Source organism: Penicillium roqueforti, assembly GCF_015533775.1.
Source record: "Penicillium roqueforti strain LCP96 04111 chromosome Unknown scaffold_47, whole genome shotgun sequence".
Taxonomy (NCBI): domain Eukaryota; kingdom Fungi; phylum Ascomycota; class Eurotiomycetes; order Eurotiales; family Aspergillaceae; genus Penicillium; species Penicillium roqueforti.
This window is the reverse complement of record NW_024067611.1, coordinates 66,261-86,198: the sequence shown is the minus strand read 5'-3', so window position 1 is coordinate 86,198 and position 19,938 is coordinate 66,261. Positions and strand designations below refer to the sequence as shown.

The 19,938-nt window shown below is 50.6% G+C and overlaps 10 protein-coding genes across 10 annotated transcripts; 6 read left to right on the top strand and 4 right to left on the bottom strand.

Moving 5' to 3' along the window:
- Positions 1 to 120: 120 nt before the first annotated feature.
- LCP9604111_9417 (uncharacterized protein) lies at positions 121 to 630 on the top strand (the record flags this gene model as incomplete). Its single annotated transcript, XM_039077669.1, has 2 exons — positions 121 to 129; positions 229 to 630. The coding sequence occupies 2 exons, from the start codon at positions 121 to 123 to the stop codon at positions 628 to 630; spliced, it is 411 nt and encodes a 136-aa protein (XP_038924606.1).
- Positions 631 to 1,809: 1,179 nt separating this feature from the next.
- On the top strand, positions 1,810 to 4,114 carry LCP9604111_9416 (6-phosphofructo-2-kinase PFK26; the record flags this gene model as incomplete). Its single annotated transcript, XM_039077668.1, has 2 exons — positions 1,810 to 2,051; positions 2,284 to 4,114. The coding sequence occupies 2 exons, from the start codon at positions 1,810 to 1,812 to the stop codon at positions 4,112 to 4,114; spliced, it is 2,073 nt and encodes a 690-aa protein (XP_038924605.1).
- Positions 4,115 to 4,663: 549 nt separating this feature from the next.
- Positions 4,664 to 5,457, bottom strand: LCP9604111_9415 (DsbA family oxidoreductase; the record flags this gene model as incomplete). Its single annotated transcript, XM_039077667.1, has 2 exons — positions 4,664 to 5,329; positions 5,413 to 5,457. 2 exons carry the CDS (start codon positions 5,455 to 5,457, stop codon positions 4,664 to 4,666), a joined length of 711 nt encoding a protein of 236 aa, XP_038924604.1.
- Positions 5,458 to 5,804: 347 nt separating this feature from the next.
- Positions 5,805 to 8,249, bottom strand: LCP9604111_9414 (SPX domain protein; the record flags this gene model as incomplete). The annotated part of the gene is made up of 2 exons (XM_039077666.1): positions 5,805 to 5,939; positions 6,003 to 8,249. 2 exons carry the CDS (start codon positions 8,247 to 8,249, stop codon positions 5,805 to 5,807), a joined length of 2,382 nt encoding a protein of 793 aa, XP_038924603.1.
- Positions 8,250 to 8,731: 482 nt separating this feature from the next.
- LCP9604111_9413 (NUDIX hydrolase) lies at positions 8,732 to 10,111 on the top strand (the record flags this gene model as incomplete). The annotated part of the gene is made up of 2 exons (XM_039077665.1): positions 8,732 to 9,207; positions 9,265 to 10,111. 2 exons carry the CDS (start codon positions 8,732 to 8,734, stop codon positions 10,109 to 10,111), a joined length of 1,323 nt encoding a protein of 440 aa, XP_038924602.1.
- Positions 10,112 to 10,343: 232 nt separating this feature from the next.
- Positions 10,344 to 10,804, top strand: LCP9604111_9412 (uncharacterized protein; the record flags this gene model as incomplete). Its single annotated transcript, XM_039077664.1, has 4 exons — positions 10,344 to 10,439; positions 10,497 to 10,528; positions 10,621 to 10,702; positions 10,778 to 10,804. The coding sequence occupies 4 exons, from the start codon at positions 10,344 to 10,346 to the stop codon at positions 10,802 to 10,804; spliced, it is 237 nt and encodes a 78-aa protein (XP_038924601.1).
- Positions 10,805 to 11,254: 450 nt separating this feature from the next.
- LCP9604111_9411 (uncharacterized protein) lies at positions 11,255 to 12,835 on the top strand (the record flags this gene model as incomplete). Its single annotated transcript, XM_039077663.1, has 4 exons — positions 11,255 to 11,385; positions 11,465 to 11,492; positions 11,571 to 12,084; positions 12,159 to 12,835. The coding sequence occupies 4 exons, from the start codon at positions 11,255 to 11,257 to the stop codon at positions 12,833 to 12,835; spliced, it is 1,350 nt and encodes a 449-aa protein (XP_038924600.1).
- Positions 12,836 to 13,728: 893 nt separating this feature from the next.
- Positions 13,729 to 15,152, top strand: LCP9604111_9410 (putative tetracycline transporter; the record flags this gene model as incomplete). The annotated part of the gene is made up of 2 exons (XM_039077662.1): positions 13,729 to 13,797; positions 13,860 to 15,152. The coding sequence occupies 2 exons, from the start codon at positions 13,729 to 13,731 to the stop codon at positions 15,150 to 15,152; spliced, it is 1,362 nt and encodes a 453-aa protein (XP_038924599.1).
- A 535-nt stretch (positions 15,153 to 15,687) lies between these two features.
- On the bottom strand, positions 15,688 to 16,745 carry LCP9604111_9409 (uncharacterized protein; the record flags this gene model as incomplete). The annotated part of the gene is made up of 2 exons (XM_039077660.1): positions 15,688 to 16,421; positions 16,481 to 16,745. The coding sequence occupies 2 exons, from the start codon at positions 16,743 to 16,745 to the stop codon at positions 15,688 to 15,690; spliced, it is 999 nt and encodes a 332-aa protein (XP_038924598.1).
- A 221-nt stretch (positions 16,746 to 16,966) lies between these two features.
- LCP9604111_9408 (WD40 repeat domain-containing protein) lies at positions 16,967 to 19,862 on the bottom strand (the record flags this gene model as incomplete). The annotated part of the gene is made up of 8 exons (XM_039077659.1): positions 16,967 to 17,620; positions 17,673 to 17,968; positions 18,019 to 18,150; positions 18,203 to 18,337; positions 18,386 to 19,338; positions 19,397 to 19,548; positions 19,605 to 19,762; positions 19,823 to 19,862. The coding sequence occupies 8 exons, from the start codon at positions 19,860 to 19,862 to the stop codon at positions 16,967 to 16,969; spliced, it is 2,520 nt and encodes an 839-aa protein (XP_038924597.1).
- Between the last annotated feature and the right edge of the window lie 76 nt (positions 19,863 to 19,938).

Below are 19,938 nucleotides of genomic sequence, written 5' to 3'. Positions count from 1 at the left end.
TTCACCCGCATCTCTTCCCCTCGAACTCTTCCACTGCGGAACCCAACTTCCTTGAACTTGTGACGTCGGATATCATTCCACGAATAATTCACTCTTGAACTCTTTCAACATTTCGCGACCATGTTTGAGGTGTGTTTACCGTGTTTACCTAGAATCTCCCTGTCTACCCAATATTCTTCATCCCATCCTGTCCTACCTCACCCAGTAGTAGTAATCTGACTGTCTCAGCGTCGTGCAGGGGATCGTTATCGCCTTCGAATGCACCGAGCCCGTTCGGCAGTGCTGACTTCAGATGAAATGGTCGAGGTGCGTGCGGCCCAACGCACCTTTGAGGGGGCCTATGTCCGAACTGCTCTTTCGCAGTTCTCCTTCGCCCTGGTCGTACTCAAGATTTTCACCGCCGAGTTCTACAGTATTGGGGCTCTATTCGCGATATACGGCACGGGAGTTCTCATCATTGGACTTTTCCGCCGTTCGCAGGGAAACAGACAATTCTTCTCTGAAGTAGGAGAGGATGGGATCCATCGGCACAAATTCCGTACCAGTGGAAATGCGGTCTTGGTCTTGACAGCACTGAGTATTGCGGCATACGCATGCTTGATTGGCCTGACCTTGAACCTGAGCAACTGATAAGGAACATTCTGCCTTGATGGTTGCACGCGATTCATCCATACACCGTATCCAATATCCCTGGAGGCTATCTTCTAGGCATGCTATCCGTGACACCCCCTGCGTTACCGCCAAGCGCCAAGGATTCCGCACCTGACCACGGAATATGGGTTACCATTTTCGGCGCTTACGGTAGCGGAGATCAGCGTGCAGCAATGGACGCCTACAGTTGGTCGGAGATCAAGCTGTTGTGACGAGGACCGAAAGTCGCTAAGGAAGCCGAGTATGGATCAGCCCGAGCGGTGAGACTCAGGTCATACAAGGCGTTCCAATAATTATTGTTCGATTCACTGGAGGCTGAGTTCGATTCCCAACACGGAGGGTTATCTAGCATCAACTCGCGGCGTGCCCTGGCACCCCTTACAAGACGGGAAACCCAACAGGTATGAGCATTTCGGTGGATTATGAGGATATTGTAGGGTTGGCAAAGTGCACAGGGGCGAGATTGAGCATGGTTCGATGCTCCACCGGCGTGTTTTTCTCGGACCTGTACCCCGTATGCTTTCTAGCCAAGCATTCTCTATTAGATATAGGACCAATACATCTTGCATGATTTTGTGAGACCTCCAATCGATGTGAAGTCTATAAGAGCTGTTCAATCCTGGATCCGACCTGGATATCTTGCATCTCCACATCTTTCCCCTCATGCTGTATACACTTTGACATCATATGGGCGATCTTCAAGCCATCGATCCACCATCTAATGGACTAAGTCAATTCGGCAGCGTAATTTCATCATTCCTAATCTCTGACGTCCTTGGCAATATCCTTGAGTGATATTGTACTTCCACATATTGGACACCAACCTCAAAATAATTACCTTTGCGCCAAAAAGAACAGATAAAAAAAAAGGAAGCCAACCACTTTGATTCTTGCAACCCCTTGAATATCTCAGGTGGTCAATATCAGACCCAGTGTTTCCCGTTGGTTGACTCATCCAAACCTCACAACACTTTCCCTTCCCTCCCCTCTCCCATCATCTTTTTTTCAGTTGCCCAGCTGTGACACAAGTCCTTATCCAACTCAAGATCCTGTGAGAAAGCTCTGAAAAAGAGCAACATTACCCCTTCTTAATAAAACACAAACACAGAACTATCCCCCAGTGGGATGGCGCAACATTCTAGCATTGCCCGGTCGGCCATGACGTCGGCCACTTCGCCTGAGATGGGGGACCAGAGGATTGATATTAAATCCAACGGCACCTCCAATAGCTCGGGATCGGGAAAAGAAGGAGCTCTTATGCCCCCGAAAACTGTGGTCAACCGAGCGCTAGGTAACGACCTGCATTCCGATTCCCACAAATCTTCACTGCCGCCCAAGGGCGGAGTCGGAACGGCTTTGACAGACACTCCGGTTTCTACCGCTCCTCCGTCTCCACAGATGTGAGTATTCTTTCTTTTTTTGTCTAGAACCTTTGGACTTCACTATGTATGAGCCTATCACAACGAGGCTTGACCGGCTGATCTCGGGATGAGTTCAGTTCCGGGGCTCTTTGCTGCCTTATTCTGAGCTAATCTACCTTACCCCGGACTCCACCCTGTTGTTTTGCATTTTGCTGCCTTACGACTTACTTGGATGCGCTTGGCGAGCCTGTGACTAATATGATCCTTGCAGATCGGGCCTTTATCAGCCTCCGGGTACTCCCGGTCGAGTGCGAGCAACTACCCTCGATATCCCCGGATTGACCAAGTCCAAAGTGTCTCCAGATGGCCGTATTGCCCAGCGCGATGTCGGTGCGAAGCTTGTCATTGTCATGGTCGGCCTCCCAGCCCGAGGCAAAAGTTACATTACGAAGAAGCTGGCTCGCTACCTGAACTGGCTCCAACATGACACTGAAATCTTCAACGTTGGACAGCGTCGCCGTGTGGCCGCGGGAAAGTCCCCTTCACCTGTCCCGCTTGATCGTGGCCATGGCCGGAAATCAAGTTCTTTCCACAAGGATCTCGTTGACTCGGTGCGCCGGTTGAGTGTCAGCGTTAGCACCACTTTGAACTCATCAGACATCTCTCCGCCAGAGAACAATACACCGCTTCCGCCACCAGTGGTGCCAACCAAGATTCTTGTGAATGGAGAAGAACCGGAACAAGTCTCTCTCAACCAAAGTACTGTTGTACCCTCGATCGACGCAGGCCCTGCACAATCTCATGAGAACGAAGAAGCTATCAATGAAGCGTCTCCTGAACCAATGGACCAGACCGCCAGCTTCTTTGACCCCCAGAATCAGCGTGCCGTCAAGATGAGAGAGCAGGTCGCGCTGGATACTCTCGATGAGTTGCTTGAGTATATTCTGGAGGAAGGTGGCAGCATTGGTATCCTCGATGCGACCAACAGCACCATGGAACGCCGCAAGGCGATTGTTGACCATATTCGCGATCGTGCTGGTCCTGAGCTAAATATCCTGTTCCTTGAGAGCAGCTGCGTGGATCAGGATTTGCTTGAGGCTAACATGCGCCTGAAACTTTCTGGTCCCGACTACAAAGGCCAAGACCCAACCGAGGCACTTGCAGATTTCAAGAAGCGTGTTGCTCTCTATGAAAAGTCCTACGTGCCTCTCGGCGAATACGAGGAGAAGCATCGCATGGCTTACATCCAGATGATCGACGTCGGTCGTAAAATCGTCGCTCACCAGACCCATGGCTTCCTTGCCTCTCAAGTCGTCTACTACTTGCTCAATTTCAATCTCTCTCCCCGTCAAATTTGGATCACACGACATGGCGAAAGTCTGGATGATGCCGCAGGCCGCATCGGTGGTGACTCTGATCTCAGCGAAAACGGAAGAAGGTACGCCAAGGCGTTGGCTCGCTTCGTGGATCACCAACGGAAGCAGTGGGAAGCATATCAGCGACAGAAACACCTTCTCAAGCACTTCCCGCCTCGAGCTGGTGACATCACCCCTCCCAACCCATCCTATATTCCCCAGGAAGGGCCACGCAACTTCTGCGTCTGGTCCTCAATGATGCAACGCTCCGTTCAAACTGCCGAATACTTCAACGAAGATGAGTACGACGTTAAGCAGATGAGGATGCTGGACGAAATCCATTCCGGCAAGATGGAAGGCATGACATACAAGGAAATCCAAGAGCAGTACCCCGAGGAGTACTCCCACCGCAAGAGAGATAAGCTCTTCTACCGATACCCCGGACCAGGGGGAGAAAGCTATCTCGACATAATCAACCGATCGCGCACAGTTATTGTTGAGATAGAGCGCACTACAGACCATGTGCTCCTGGTTGGACACAGGTCCGTTGCTCGCGTACTCCTGGCCTATTTCCGTGGTCTAAAGCGTGATGAGGTTGCTGACCTCGATGTCCCGATGGGCGTTCTGTACATGCTTGAACCTAAGCCATATGGGGTCGAGTTCAAGGCATACCGCTACAATCCTGAATCCGATTGGTTCGATTACCTTCCCAATTACGAACTGCATCAGGTCAAAGCACACGCCTAGAATTTGAACATGGAGGTTCAAAATTTCATGACTTGCTACGACCTATCATGACTCCTTTTATGGGATGAATTGGCCGGTGTTTAAGGCACTGGTCATTTTCCATTCTCCTTCACTTTTCTGCTCTTTACTGGGCTGTATCCTTGATTTTTTATTTTCCTACTTGCGCCTTGATTATGTATTATCTATGCTTTCTCCCCTCCACTGTTTTCCGGAGCGTTCTTTTATTCTTTTACAGATGACCCAGGCACTCGTTACATGACGGGCGTTTTATCTGTACTTTCAGACCTGCGATGCTCGCTAGCTTTATGAGCTGGAAGTGACAGGTCACCAAGAGCGTCTCTCCCTCGACGTTTCATTTTCGATATCTTTGCAAATGCACTAAGATAGAATCAGCCACGGTTTTGCTTGATAGTCTCAATAGCTTTACTTGCTACGGCATGTCAATAGAACTATGCAGACGATCATAATAACAATGAAATCATTTAACATAACGGCATCCATAGAACATTCTGATCGATAACTATATGAAATTCCCCCTAACAACATTCTTTATTCCTTCTGCTCGGCCTTCACCTTCTCGAAGATCTCCATGAAGGCCTCTGGTTCATCAGCCCCTTCGACATGATATCTCCCTTGCACTGAGATATACGGCACACCAGAAACCAACCTGTTGGCCGCCGCCTTGGCCTCCAAATCAACCTCCTGAGCACCAACATCCTCATCTAACATCTTCTTGACACTCTCCCGATCCAATCCCGCTCCAACACCCGCCTCCACAAGGACCTTCAAATCCGTGATATTCTTCTCCTCCTCAAAATAAGCCCGAAACAGCTGCTCCGCAACCCTCGTCTGCAACCCACCAACAGCACCACCATCACCACCTTCCACACCCTCCTTCCTAGCCGCATCTTCAGCCTCCCGCTGCCCAGCAAACCAAAGCAAGCGATGCGAGTCCCGCGTGAGACCAGTATTCCCGCCAAAACTAAACTGGATCCCCTCATCCTTGCCCACAGCAGATAGGCGCGCGAAGATCGCACTCACGCGCTCAGCCCCGAATTTCCGGGTGTACATCTCGGCTTTGTTTACGCCGGGATACTCGGCTGATGCTGGGTTGAGGTAGAATGCTTTCCAGTGTAGGCTGAATGTGTCTGCTGGGTACGTGGCTTGGTGAGTGGTTATCGCTCGTGAGAGGCGGCGGTAGCCGACGTAGCACCACTTTATTTTTATGGTTAGTATGTAGATCCGAGGGGTTTTGGATGGATGCGTATAGATCTGTGTTATATGGTTGGAATACTTACGGGACAGACGGTGTCTGAGATTATCTGGATCTGGAAGTTCGTCATTTTGTCAAGGTGTGAGGGAGACAGGTGAAGTGGAATTTGGGATATCTTTGCTTTCTTGTATATTTTTTTTTGAGCTTTGTCCTTTGGATGTCGGGGATGACATTCGATTTGTAAGCGTTCCATCCGGTTTCAGGTGGTTTCTCTCGAATCTTCTAAAAGTGTTCATTCTCATTTGCTGGGATAAATGAAATAATTGATATATATCACAAGTGTCCCCAAAGTTAATTTGAAGTACACGCTATCATTCAACAATTACACGAAGGCTCCACAGGTACTCCCGGTTGGGGACTTGATAATCCAAAAGGCCAGCCGGCTATATGTTCAAATAAACAAGCCCAGAAAGACTATCACAGAATCTGCTGGGCCTGGTTCAAGTTATTCCACGAACCTCCTGAGCTGCTGTCGAAAACAGCTGATGAGTTGGAATGAACAGGTACACTAGGAAGCGGGTGATGACGGGCACGATCTAGTGCCGAGGAATACTGTTAACGAGTTAGTGAGAAAGCTGGGCTGAAAGTTGAACCAAAACGATTGGGAAGTCTAACCTTGAAGACAAAGTTGAGGATTAAGGCAACTGCCAAACCGATGCAGACTACGATAGGACCGAACATGTTGTCTAGGTCCTTTCCACTCCGCTGGCGGATGAGACGGGCCCGTCTCTCGTATATGAACCACCCCCAGACTGCGGCGAAGATGGCAAAGAATGTGTAGACGACAGCTAATGCCTGGGCTACCTGGTTGTGCTTGCCAGCAGCATTGTAGAGGCCCAATGATAAACTCGACAGGAGGATACTGATGTGAAGCCATTTGATAAATGTTCGCTGGTTGGCAAGGTAGACCTTACTTTCCACACGAACGGGCCCAGCGTCTTTGATCCAGACGCCGGGGTGTCGAACACCAGGCGGCAAAGAGACAGATTTCGCCCCAAGCCAGCGCTGAGGAGAAAGTCCGAAAAACCGAAATATGGACTCGAGGCGAGTGGGCCGCTCGGGTTCTTCCTCTGGTTCGGGAGTGGGTCCGGTATCACGGCGCTGGGGCTCTGGGATTGATGGACGTGGGTGCCGCGCTGCAGGTTCGGTGACTGCTGAGGATCTCCGCATGGCCGAGGGAGAGCCTGCACTGGAGTATTGGTGGTAAGGTGACCCGACTTGTGGGCGAACACCTGGGCTGCGCGCGTCTCCCATGAAGCTGCCTACTGCTATGTTCTCCTCTGCTCGTCGAGCTAATCGCTCTTGCTCCTCGTGGAATGCTGTTTCGGGATCACGGCGAATATCACTTTCAAGTTCACCAAGCCAGAAGGGAAAGCTGTTGACATAGTCTTCAAACAGTGAGGCTACGCCGTGGACGAACTTGGAGAAGCGGGGAGCATCCTTGACAAGGTGGGAGACCATCAGGTCCTTGACCCACTCGGTGTTATGGGCCTTGCCTCGAAGCTGGATCTCGAGCAAAGCGTGAGGGAAGCGAGTGATCTCTCCAGTCCTGATAGCGCTGAAGGGATAAGTCATATCGGCATCGTCCAAGTCGGTACGGTGCCACTCGGCAGGATCACGACATGGACGTTCACTGTCGAGGGCATCTTCCCGAATGAGCGCGAGGTTGGTATCGAGGGAAATACGAATTCGATCATTGCCAGGAATTTGGAAGGCGGTACGCGTGTAGTTCGCCCGGAGCATGGGTTGCAGGTCATTGTCCTTGATAAAGGACTGCAGCTCATCCACGTCCCTTTTCAAGGCTTCGGCGGCGGCCGACTCTCCATTGGTCGAATCCTCCATGCGATGGACCTTTTTATCGAAGCGGTACTCGCCGTCCAAAAACTCCTTAACGTGCTTTTCTTTGAGTTGCACCTTGACTTTTCGACTTTCGTCGTCGTCGGTGACAATCTTCTTTTCCAACTGGATGGTAGGTTTGTCTTTCAGCGATCCCGTCCAGCGCAGTCGCAAAGATCCGGCTTCGGGTGCTCGTGCGACCTTTTGATTGTAGAGGTCAAACTGAGGGGAATCAAAATAGAGAGAAGTAATGGTGGGGTCTTCAGTGATGGTATCGAGGTCCTTGGAAGTTCCCGGCCTGTAGATAAGAACCGGCAATCGACGAAGGATGTGAGTCTTGACCTCCAAAACGTTGTCTGAGTGAACCCAGAATTTGTAAGACGAATAGGTCTCACGGCCAAATCCATGCTCTGTCTCCCTTGGTTGCACAATGTCCTGGTTCAGAGTCTCCCGAACAAAGGAGTACATCACCGAGAGGCGATGGACCAGCGGCGAATAGTCTTCCGAGTTGAACGGCAGTTGTGACAGTCGCACTTGGAGCAAAGGTTTCACCCGATATCGGGCTCCTCGTTTGCGGTCATGCTTCTTTGCAGCCTTTAGGAAGCCAGTGAAGTTGATTCGGCTGTATTTTTCCAAGGCACTGACTTCCTTGGTGATGCTATCAAGTTCTTGCAGAACTTCTGAGGCAATAGCCCTTTTCTTCTGTTCATCGAGAATGGGCGTTTCTTGCTCCGGAGTAGATGCCAAAGGTCGGAGTTTAGCTTCACATGCTGTTGTCCGTTCTCGGAGTTGCTGCGATGTCTCTGCTTGGAAAGAATTGACCTTGTCCAGCTGTACATTGAGCAGTTCTTGCACAAAGGCTTCCTCATCTTGCTCAGTCCATTGATCGTCATCGGAGTCACTGTCGTCTTCTGCGTCCCGGGTCACATCGTTCTCTCTCAGCAAGGTCTTCAGCTTGGTGTAGTCAATGTACTTCCCTTTCCAGGGAGGGTACACCGCAGCACGGAGGGTTTTTCCAAACCGCATTTTGAGCCAGTCCGGTTGTGCAGTCGTTACTCAGAGATGGCCGGGTGGTCTGATTAGGAGGTTTCGAAGGAAGGAAGAGATAAGAGAGAGAGTATTGAGACAGATCTTCAGTTAGGGAAAACAAGGTAAGAACTGAGATTCAGCTGCAGATCGAAAAATATGTGCAGACGCCAAAAGAAATAGCTCGTTAGCTTTTAAAACTTGCAGCTTTAGACCGAAGCGTTCGATAGCCAGCGATAGCCGCACGTGCTCATTGGATGTGGCCAATCAGATTCTGAAAATGGACCGGAGGATGACCAGCTATTCGGATAATCTTTATTCCGACGGTATTGTATGTTACTTTACGGTACAGGAGTACGGGAAGTACGGGCTAGACCGATATCGCCCGTCGGAACCAGAGAGAGGGACGTGCACATGGACTCTCCGATACCGATATCCCTCCACAATCCAAGGGATCCTTTGACCTCTTAAGTATAGACTTGATGGAGCCCAAGTCTACACAAACCTCGGGTCTGTCCCATAATCTGCATGGCGTATTAGCCGAGCTACATCGTCAACCTTATCCTTACGTCCCAAATCCTCCAACCTGCAACAAGCGCGCCTCGGTTGCCTTGATTATTCGGGTACGACCAACCTACGACCATTGGCCCAACTCAAACCCCACAAAAGATGCTTCCCAGCCAGTTCCACAACGTTTAGATGAGTTCTTCTCACAGCAATGGGTCCAGCATGGCGAACCGGAGGTTCTGTTCATCAAGCGTGCTTCGCGCGTGGGTGACCGATGGACTGGTCATGTTGCCCTACCGGGCGGAAAGCGAGACCCGGAAGATGCAGACGATAAAGCTGTAGCCATCAGGGAAGCTTCAGAGGAAATTGGATTGGATTTGACAACGGAGGATACCATTAGTGTGGGCAACCTCCCTGAGCGGCTGGTCACTACCAGCTGGGGGTCCGAACCGTGCGAATGCCATTCACCTTCGCCGCTGAGAATTGGATTACTGACTTGAATTCGCAGCTTGATGGTTCTATGTCCCTTTGTATTTCTCACAACTCGCAGCGACTCCCCGACACTTCGATTACAGCCCGCGGAAGTAGCGTCGACACATTGGATTCCCCTGCGCGCCCTCCTATCACCGTCGCTGCGGACCGTGGAATATGTGGATATGTCGCAGCGCTTCGCTCGACAAGGCGGGTTTCTGGCCCGTATTGCAATTCGGTCACTTATGGGCTGGATGCAGTTCTCGGCCGTGAGGCTCCTCCCGTCGGAAACCCATCAATGCACTACAACTCCAGGGTTTGTTCCCGAAGAGAATACACTCCAACCTGGCCTGCTCCAACGTTTCAAGGGATGGTGTCTGAGTGGGCAAGCGGAGTCCAGTGATGCTGCCCATCCGCTGCTCCTCTGGGGTCTCACCCTCGGCATCCTGGCCGACTTCTTGGATATGCTCCCTCCCCACCAAGCTGTGCAGTTGTGGAAATATCCAACATTTACCGTGCCGGATCTGCGGCTGATTGTAAGCATTGTGACTTATAATCTACGGAAGCGTAATGCGCTCAATGTGAGATCGGGTGCTCGTCCTAGTAACACGGCCGCTGATAGCGAAACGGCCGCACTCTCAGTCACACAGGAGCCGGATCTCGGACATGATCACAATGAAGTGGGCATCGGTGGTCTCGGAGTAGGCAGATATTATGGTCCGACCGACCAAGCAAGAGATGGGACTTCTTATGCTGTTGGAATCATGCTGCGCGGGTATTATGACCGCTTGCGCATGGCAATCTGGGTTTTCCTGGCCTGGCGTGTAGCCATTGGTTCAATTGTTGGTATTTCAGCCTGGCGAATTCTTCGACGACTGCGTTGAAGTGTACATTAGCAATATACAGTTGCAATAAAGATGTAAATAATAAAGATTTCTCTTACATCGAGGTACATCACATGTTTGGGACATGCAAATACCAAATTACATAAGGAACAGATCATTACGGCATTCGGTCAGATTAGCTCCCCCACATCCTTTCTGGGGGGTAAACATTGAACATTGAACATTGCACACGACTGTCTTCGACTTCACCATCTCCTATATTCTACTCATTATGGCGGCAGCTCAAAAACTTTACCCACGAGGAACAGTCAAGCGCATTGTCAAAGCCCACTCCAATCGGAGCGTGAGCAAGAATGCCGACATTTTGGTACGCGGTCGTCCTGATATCCCCTCTCTTATCCAGTTGCTAATACTACCTTTATAGATCTTCTTAGACTATATGCTATTCATGCAAGAGTATGTCTCCATCTATCCTTGTGGCGGTTGCAACCCAATTGGCGCTCTCACTGCCGACATTATTGAACTGGCGGTAAGTTAACACATTATAGGTTAATGCGCGAGGCATCGATTCAGTCGCGCAAGTCTGGCGAAAAAAACATTTCAGCGAATACCGTGCGCAAAGTGACTGAGGTGCGTTTGGTCGATCTAAGAGCTTCTCTGGAAGACTCGTGAGAACACACAGCTGACAAGTATGGGCTTTTTTAGAAAACACTGCGCAAATTCCAGGGATAGAAGAGCTCAGAACATAACCTCGGTCTGCCATTATGGCAAATACCTGCCTAGCATGGTTGTGAAAGACGAGGGGATACTGTACTAAGACTGGCTTGCATTTTGTGATATTATGGCGTTGTGGGCGAATGTGAATATGATACCCTGGAGCAATACAATAGAAGAAATGAATAAATCACAACCAACAGATCAGTTATCTCATAAATTACGCGTTTAAAGATATAGATAGTACTGTGATTGCTTAATTGCTTCGCGCTACGCACGCGTCGAAAGAGAGAGAGAGTCTACTTAAAGCCAGTGGGCCACACCGACCAAAGGCTTTCCGACCCGCATGTTGATTCTTCCTTCATAACACACGTCTTTCCTTCAACGTTATCGCGTTTAATCCTTCATTCCAGACCTGTACAAGCTTTTCAGAAATACTTTAATATCTGTGTTACCCACATTCCCATCATGCCTCCCACTTCCGCTACCCAGAAGCTCAAGGACGAGGAGAAGGGCTCGCGAGCTTCAAGCGTCTCCAAGGACCCCGAGGGCCCCAACTCTGAAGGTCAAGAGAGTACCTACTTGAAGGAGCTGCAGAAGTATGTTCAAAATCTTATGAACCCAGTGGCGTGGTTATTGCCTATGCGCAAGTGGAAGTGACCTAACTGCTTTGTTTAGAACACTTCGCAATGCCATGAAGAAGTTGGTGAGTTATTTTCGAATGATGCTTTGGTTTCGATTGTTTCCATTGACACATTTCTAACGTTGCTATTTTTCTGACTAGAACTCCCTCGCCAAAGTCGACGCCATCATCGCCGAGAACCCCAACAAGTCGCTTGATGAACTGATCGAGGAGAAGAAGATCAACAACGACCAGAAGGCACAGGTCCTGAAGAGGCCTTCCCTTCAAGCCACCGTTGCTCAGGCCGAGGAGCAGATTGGCCACTACAAACAATTTGCTGTCCAATACGAGGACCGTCTGGCTGCTCAGAAGGCTGCGCTTGTCAAGGCGCATGAGGCGGAGCTCGAAGCTGTCCGTAATAACGCCATTGCTGATGCGACTGAGGCCTCCAAGAAGGCACTGCGCGAGCATCTCTATACCGTGACTAAGTTCTTGTGCGCCGCGGCCATCCTTCGACGCGACGGTTACACCATCACCACCGAGAGCCGTGCTTTCGAGGGTGTTCTGTTTGAGGTGTACGCTGGCAACCAGTCTGCAGTCAATTCGCTTCTGAAGATTGCTGAGGGTGCCGATGAGAAGGTCAATGCTGTTGAGGGCACCACTCTTGATTTTACCTGTCAGTAATGAATTTCCCAGCCCCACCCTCACTGAATATCTTTGAATGTGCTTGCTGACATTATATTTATTTAGATGGCGACGTGAAGCAAGCATCCGACAAGTTCGCTCCGCCTGAGGAGGTTCCCGAAATTGCCTCGGAGGCAACCCTCGCCACCAACCCTACGACCGACCCTACCGTGGCTAACGCAGGACTGACCGAGCTCCAGGATGCCTCATTCGGCGCCGAGGCCCAGCCTGCAGCTTCCCAAGCGGACCAGTTGGCTCCTCCTGCGCAGACTCTGGTTTCTGATGCTGCAAACTCTATTGCGGAGCAAACCTGGGCTCCTACTTCCGATGAAAGTAGCGAATGGGTCAAGCTTCCTCGCAATCCAGATGAGACCGACACTGGCCTTCAGGCTACTCCAGCTAGCGCTGATGCGGGTCTGAACAACGGTTCCGTTGGCGCTGATGTTTCGACTCAAGGTGAGAACGCTGCCAAGTCTGGTGGACGCCGCCGTCACGGACAGGGACACCGTGGTGGCCGAGGCCGAAATGATGCTAAGCGTACTGGTGAGGGCCGCGGTGGCGAAGGCCGTGCTGGCGAAGGCCGTGCTGGTGAAGGTCGTGCTGGTGAAGGTCGTACCGGCGAAGGTCGTACCGGCGAAGGTCGTGGACGTGGTGGACGACGAGGTGGTCGCGGCGGACGTGGTCGAAACGGTACAAGCGGTCCTGCCTCTGGCTCAGCGGAAGCTCCCGCCTCCAGCGAGTAAGAGTGGCAATCTTAGGATGTCAGTTGGAACATGCTGTTTTGGGATCTTGTTTCGAAGTCGATGTTCCGACGAGAGATTCTAGGTCTGTCTTTCCGGGACTGGCCTCAGCGATTTCTGGTCCGATGTGATGGCTCACGAACGCAACGAATTTTCTTCACGGAGAGTCACTTTGATCTCTTCGTCTGGCTTTGCCAAAGTCTTCTTGACCATGTCCTGCAATTTTTTTCAGCGTGCATATTCCCGATCATCAGAGAGCTTCTCTCACGACATACATATGTATTCTATGCTATTGTTTTATCGGCGCTTGTGAACGGAGGGCTTAGGTCGGGCATAGATCGAAATTGATCATAATGAGTGCACTATTACTTTCCAGGACTTGCTGTAGATACCCGTATTTTACGATTTGGGTCGCTTTAGTTGAAGGAAATAAGGTCTACTAGGTCTACTACTTGAATACGTGGATAGTAGTCAATGGCATATGATAATTAACTAGTTACTATAGATGTAGTATTGTACCATAGTCTGTCACGTGATGTAACTAGCTTGGCGTAATGTAATGATATTACACAAGACCGAATCAAGTGCGGGGCAATTATGCATAAAATAATGAAAATAACGGAATACGCTTGAAATGCGCTTGTAAAGGCGTGTTCCGTTATTACTAGCGTGTTTTAAGATGAAACCCGTTTTTAGCGCAGGGCGCTAAACCACAATAGGAAATGCATACCGACGCCCAGTGGAGCTCCTGGCGTATTCAATCTGATTAAAATGGTCTTTGTGCTCTTGCACAAGTGTCAAGTGTCAACTTCCCCAGATTCTTGTCCTTCTGCTCATTTTTGGTTCTTTCCGCCCTCCTCCTTATATCTTCTATTGTATATACGGCACCAGCAACAATGGCCGTCGCTGGCGCCCAACGTAAGGGGGTGCTGAAGGTGTTGATGCTCTCGCTGTTGTTAGATTTGGTAAGATCAAGGTACCCATCTAAAGTCAACAATCACATTTATTCAATTAACAATGCCTTCAGATCTCCTTTACATTCATTCTGCCCCTCTTCCCTTCGCTGCTATCGTTTTATCACGCGCAAGATCCATCCCCCGATTCCCTCCTCAACCGCATCTTCCACTACCTAAACGCCTACAAAAATTCCTTTGCGCGCCCCATTGACTCGCGCTATGACATTGTACTCCTCGGTGGAGCCCTCGGCTCTTTGTTCTCCCTCCTTCAAGCCTTTGCTGCACCCGTCATAGGCCGCCTATCAGACCGTCATGGCCGCCGTCGCACCCTGCTCATCTCCATGCTCGGCAACCTCTTGAGCGTCGCGCTGTGGGTGTCAGCTACGGACTTCCGTACATTCCTCGCCAGTCGTATCGTTGGGGGGATGAGCGAGGCAAATGTGCAAATGGTCAACGCCATAGTGGCGGATATCACAGACGAGGAGCACCGCGGCTCTGCTATGGCATTAGTCGGGGCCTGTTTCAGTGTCGCGTTCACTTTCGGGCCGGCGCTGGGTGTGGCGCTTAGCAGTATCAATATGGTTGCCGAAAACCCGTTCATCGTCGCTGCAATTGTGTCTTTTGCTCTGATATTTATTGAGACTGTGTATCTTTGGGCCTGTTTGCCCGAGACGCATCCCCGATTGACGACGCTTCAGATGGAGAGCAAAAGTACCTCCACCGAGAATAATGATGCGTTGGGTAAGAAAACTGAAGATAGGAGCAGTGCTCCCGCTAAGCGCACCCATACAAACAATCCGGCCCTTCTCAATACCCTCCACTTCCTCTTCCTACTCCCATTTTCCGGTCTGGAGTTCTCCCTTCCCTTCTTGACTACAACGCTCTACGCGGGATCAGCCACAACAGTCAGCCCTGCTGCATTGAACGGACGTCTCTTGTCCCTGATGGGCTTAATCGCCTCTCTCCTGCAGGGTACCCTGGTGCGCCGTCTCCCGCCGCTGGTCACCCTCCGTGCCGGTGTCGTGGCCTGTACCATATCATTCTTTTGCCTTGCTCGCGTTTCTTCACCTTCAGCTCTCTATGCCGCCGGTGCTTTGTTGGCGGTAACGACCGCTACGGTTGTTACGTCACTCAACAGCCTGGGCAGCTTCGAGGCACAGGATGCGGATCGCGGCGCGGTCATGGGTGGTTTGCGGGGGTGGGGACAGGCTGGCAGGGCGACTGGTCCTATTGTGTTCTGCTCTCTGTTTTGGTGGGCTGGCCGTGAGGCTGCTTATACTGCTGGCGGGTTCGCCATGTGTGTCGTCACAGTTGCAGCTTTCAGCTTGCTGAAGTCGCCTGCTGTGCATAAAAAGACTGAATAATGTACATAGAAGCATACTCAATAAAAAATGGTCACAATGTCTTGCTATTCCTTTTTAATACATCAACTTATCAGTATCAGCCCCAAAATATCTCTGCGTTTTCTAGCTTGCTATTCTTCACTCAGTCTGGACATGTTTCTCGGTGTTATAGTTAGGAGGATAACGGGTAGCAGACTACGATGTGGCACAATTCCTACAAAACGACAATTCCGTGATTTTATCATTGCTGTCTGGCTTTTTCAAGTCCGTAACAGGGTATAATACATAGAAGAGTGGCGATAGTATGTCTCAAGGTTTCCAACAGACAAGGTCAAGTGAAAGAGAGGAGTTCAATATCAAAACAGCCCATCTTTCGACACCCATAATCAGGCGCCGTTACGCCTTGAGTAAGAAAACATATTCGAGCTATAAAAAAGACACAATACAGCAAGAATGTGAATATGAACACAGAAGTCATCGTACATTCTTTCTTGTCTTCGGGATTTTTCATTTGATGAGAGATTCGCTCGAGTTATGATCGAATATGAGGGTGAAGTCACGACCTCCGGCCACTGTTGGAAGCAAGCCCATGACTCTCACCAGTCGCCATGGCAAGTCCAGTATTGGCAGCCGGGTCCAACGAGCCACGTGCCTTGCCAATAAGCCAGTCAGTGAGAGTCACGAATTTAGCAGTCCGGTCCCAGCCGTCCGCTTCATCGGCGTGCTCGATAGTATGGGTCAGGATGCGACCCTCCTCATCGAAAGAAAAGATAAAGATGCCGGTGAATTGCTCTTCCTTTGACAACTTGAAGATAGGCTCTTCACCACCGAGAAGGACACTCAAGCCATTGTTGGTGCCTTTTGTGGAGTTCGAGAGATGACTATTTTGTGAGAATGGGGCATTTTTCGAGGGATTTGTAGAATTGGTATTCCAAGAGGCTGGGCCATGGAAGGGGCGGCTTTCTGTTCGTGGCTCAGTTTTCCACCGTACTAGTAGGCGCTCATCGCCGCAGTCGTGATGGGCGCCGTGACGCGTGGGGTCGAGTAGCGTCCCGGCTCGTACGATCCTTTCGCTGAGAATCTGCAATTTCACATTGCCGACTAGTGGCACGCTGCTCCATGCTACCGGGACAGTCCATAATGCCGCGCGATATAGTGTGCGTCCTTTGACGGTAGGGAGGTGTGGATGTGTGGATGGGAATAGGTGAAGGTTGACACTCGGGGCGAGGATTTCGGTAGGTAAGGTATTGTACAAGATGGTCGGTAAAAGGGGTGACAGGATTCGTAAAGCTTTGATCGTTAGTTGAACGGCTTTTTGGAAAGTGAATGAGGAGACAGTAAGTACATACTCTTTCCGAGTTTCAAGGTTCTCTCATCTGGCGGTTGGTGATCGTTTCTCCTAAGGCCTTCCACATGCTCCCTCCGCACCCAAGCCGGGGAGAAATATGTGACTGGCAAAGGTGCAACTGAAGTTGAGGTCAACCAGGGCTCACTGAGAAGGCCATGACGAAGTTGCGCCAGTCGCTGTCGCGAAACCGAAGCAAAAAGCCGGCCAGAGACAGGGCTCTTCGGCTGATTGAGAAGAGACGTGCGCAGAGAGACTAGCTTCGGCATTCTGCATTTTAAAAGTATGTTGTCAAGCCATGTAGATAAGTGGAAGGTTGAAGTTGGTCGGAGTCGCGGAGTCGGAGAGTCGGGGAAAATGACGTTGTGGGAGCCAATCACGATGCTCTGGTATACAATTTTATACAACTTGTATTTACTGACTAGGACGATTCGTGACAGGTCTACAGCTTCCCGGGGACTAATTAAAAGTATTATTCGTAATCCCAACCTCAAGCCAATTCATCATCGTCTCCCATTCCCATGACACGTCGTTCAGCCAGATCGCGGATCTTGTCCTCAAGAATGCCACGTCCATAACGCTGTGCAATTTTAGCAGCCGCCTCGAGCATCTTACCGTTGCGGTCCGTCATCAAGGCCACCAGCTCCAGCGCCTTCATACCACGCTCCTCGCCCTCTCTGCATTCAATGGCCAGCATCTGCAGCAAGTTCTTATCCAATTCGAGCTCCCTCCGCGCCAAGTCAGAGCGTTGGCTTGCCGTCGCATTGGTCGATGAGATAAGATCGCGGAAGAGCGACAAAAGCACATTTCCACGTACGAATGACTCCTCGAAACGAGCGCCCTCAGCCGCCGTGTCTCCGGATTCGCTGGAATCTTTCGGAAGAGTACTGGCAACCGGGATCTGGAAGTCGAATTCACTGAGCAGCGGCCGTGGAAAGTAAGGGTTCTTGTCACCACCCTTGAGGATAATACAGTGGAACTTGTCTTGTGCGACAGCCACCGGCCAGTATGTTTCTTCTTTCCGCCCTCCCGCGAGACGTGCCATTTGCTTCGTGTCCAGGAGCGGTACCCATCGGGCTTGGCCGGATGTGCGCCAGTGTTGCAGAACTAGTAGGACGCCAGTCGACTCGTATATACAAGGATCCTAAGAAGATGGTTAATTCCATAGCCAACTCTTCTGTTTAGATGGCGCTTACCCCATTATCAGAGAAAAAAACACTCTGTAGCGAAGCCCCTTCTGGAAGAGCGACAGTGTCTTCGTTTTGGCAAATCTCGTCACGCTTGACATTCTCCACCGTGTATCGTAAGGTTGCGTGGCCATCAATCCCTATAGGGCCGTTGCCGATGCTCATAATGTAGTCGCGCCAGGCCGCGCAAGTCACGGCTTGGCTCTTCTGTCGATACACCTTGAAAGGTGTCCCAAAGAGAGTGTACACTCGAACATAGTGCTTTGATGTCACAGTGACAATGTATGAATCGCTGAGTGCCAGAGCTGATAGCGAGCATTAGTAAGGTGAATTGTGTAATCCTTTGAATTCTTACCTCGAATTTGTTCTCCCTCGGGCAATTCGGTTCGCCAGTCCGCTCGCGCAGTCCACGTCTCATGTGGCCTGTAGAAAATAGTGGCCGGACTGCCATCCGAAGGGTTATTGGCAAAAAGTGTTCCGTTGTCGTCTATATCCGATCAGCCAAAAACCCAATACAAAAGGATAAGCGGAAAACTCACTCAAACAAGCCTTGTCGTACATATACGGATCAGTGAAGTGGAAATCTCGATGAGCCTCTCGGTCATAGAATTCCACAGTAACAGTGTGGTGTGTCTCCTGGTCCACAGTCCAAACAGCTCCTGTCAAGTTCAGGCCTGGCCAAGTTAGCAAATGCACCCCAATGAGTTGCAACAAGAACATACAAAGATATCTCCTACTCCCAGCCCAAGGCGTGCTACCGGGTTGAAGAGGCAGATGGGCCTTGGGCTTTTCGAAGCCAGAGTAGAGGCGTTTGTTACTAGTGTCGCCGAGATCATCGAGATCATCGTGGGGCCGCTTGCCATAAATATTTAACTCTTCATCGGCATAGCCAGCCCCATCATCATCCTCGATGAAATCGATCATCTGGTCATCTCCACCAAGGATATCATCCAATGAGTCTGGAGACCCTCTTCTCGCGGCTCGCTGGATGGCCTCTTTGGACCGCTCCGTCAGTGTGGTTCGCCCAACATTGTTGGAGATCTCGCCCAGAGGCCCAAGTAAGATAGGAGCTGCCTGCAGCGGTTTCTGCAGCAGAGACTCGTGATCCCTCGGTACAAAGTTATCATAGATGAAAAGCTCTCCATCTGAAGTTGTAAATGAAAGTGAGTTTTTGGTCGGGTGCCAGGATAGGTTCAAGACATTTGCAAATTCGTATCGCTGCAAGATCTTTTGCGTCTTTGCTTCCCAGAGCACAATATATCCATCTGCAGCTGCAGACGCCAGAAGAGATCCGTTCGGGGCCCAGCTCAAGGCCGTAACGTCGCCGGTATGACCGCCAGCAAATGTTTTCTCCTTCTTCCATTCCGAGGTTGAGTAGATCGAGATATCTCTGGTCGCTTCCGCAGAAGCAAATGCAGTACCATCAGGATGCCACACTGCTCTTGATGTCGCCTCGGCATCTGGCTCCAGTCGTCGAATAACTCCATCGAGTTTGCGGACCAGCTCCGGCTCCTCTTCGTGCATGGAGTATATATAGAGGATTCCATCTGTTCCGGATACTGTTGCATATCGGCCACTGGGATCGAATGTGACATGCTTCGTTCCCTTAGACTGTTCCCGGAGATACTTGACTTGCGTCATGTCGTCGACTTTCACGATTTTGACTGTGAGCTCACTAGTCCACCAGTGTCAGCATCCAATCCACTGTCTGGCACAATCTCTACAGCACTTACTCGCTTGCTACTGCGACCCATTCTCCATCTCTCGTCACTGCAATGTCCCTGACTGGCAAAGCACATCGGACAAGCAAGTTTTGTATTTTGCCCGACATCATGTCGTACTTCCAGACTGTTCCGTCCTCGGCACCCATGATAAAAGACCGATTCTAGCAATCCTGTCAGACCTTTCCTTCGATGCATCGTAAGTCTTATTCCAACATACCGTAGCACCAATGCCGAAATGCGCGTCAACACCTTCGTCGATCGTCTTGGGCTCTCCATCTTCGCCGACCGTGTAAACACGGATAGCCGAGTTGGAGCCACCAGTAATGATTCGTCTTCCGTCGGGTGTGTAGGCCAGTATCGTTGTGCCAGGTGTGTCTATGTGGAGGCCGCCTTGTCAGTAACTATTGTAGTCTCTAGGTCATCAGCATGACTCACGGGCTGGGCGCCCCCGCGGGCGAAGAGGGTCGAAACTCATTGCAAACGAGGCTTGGCGTAGATATTTCAATCAAGATGCAACTAGAAAGCCTGGAGCATCGTTCGATCTTGATCTG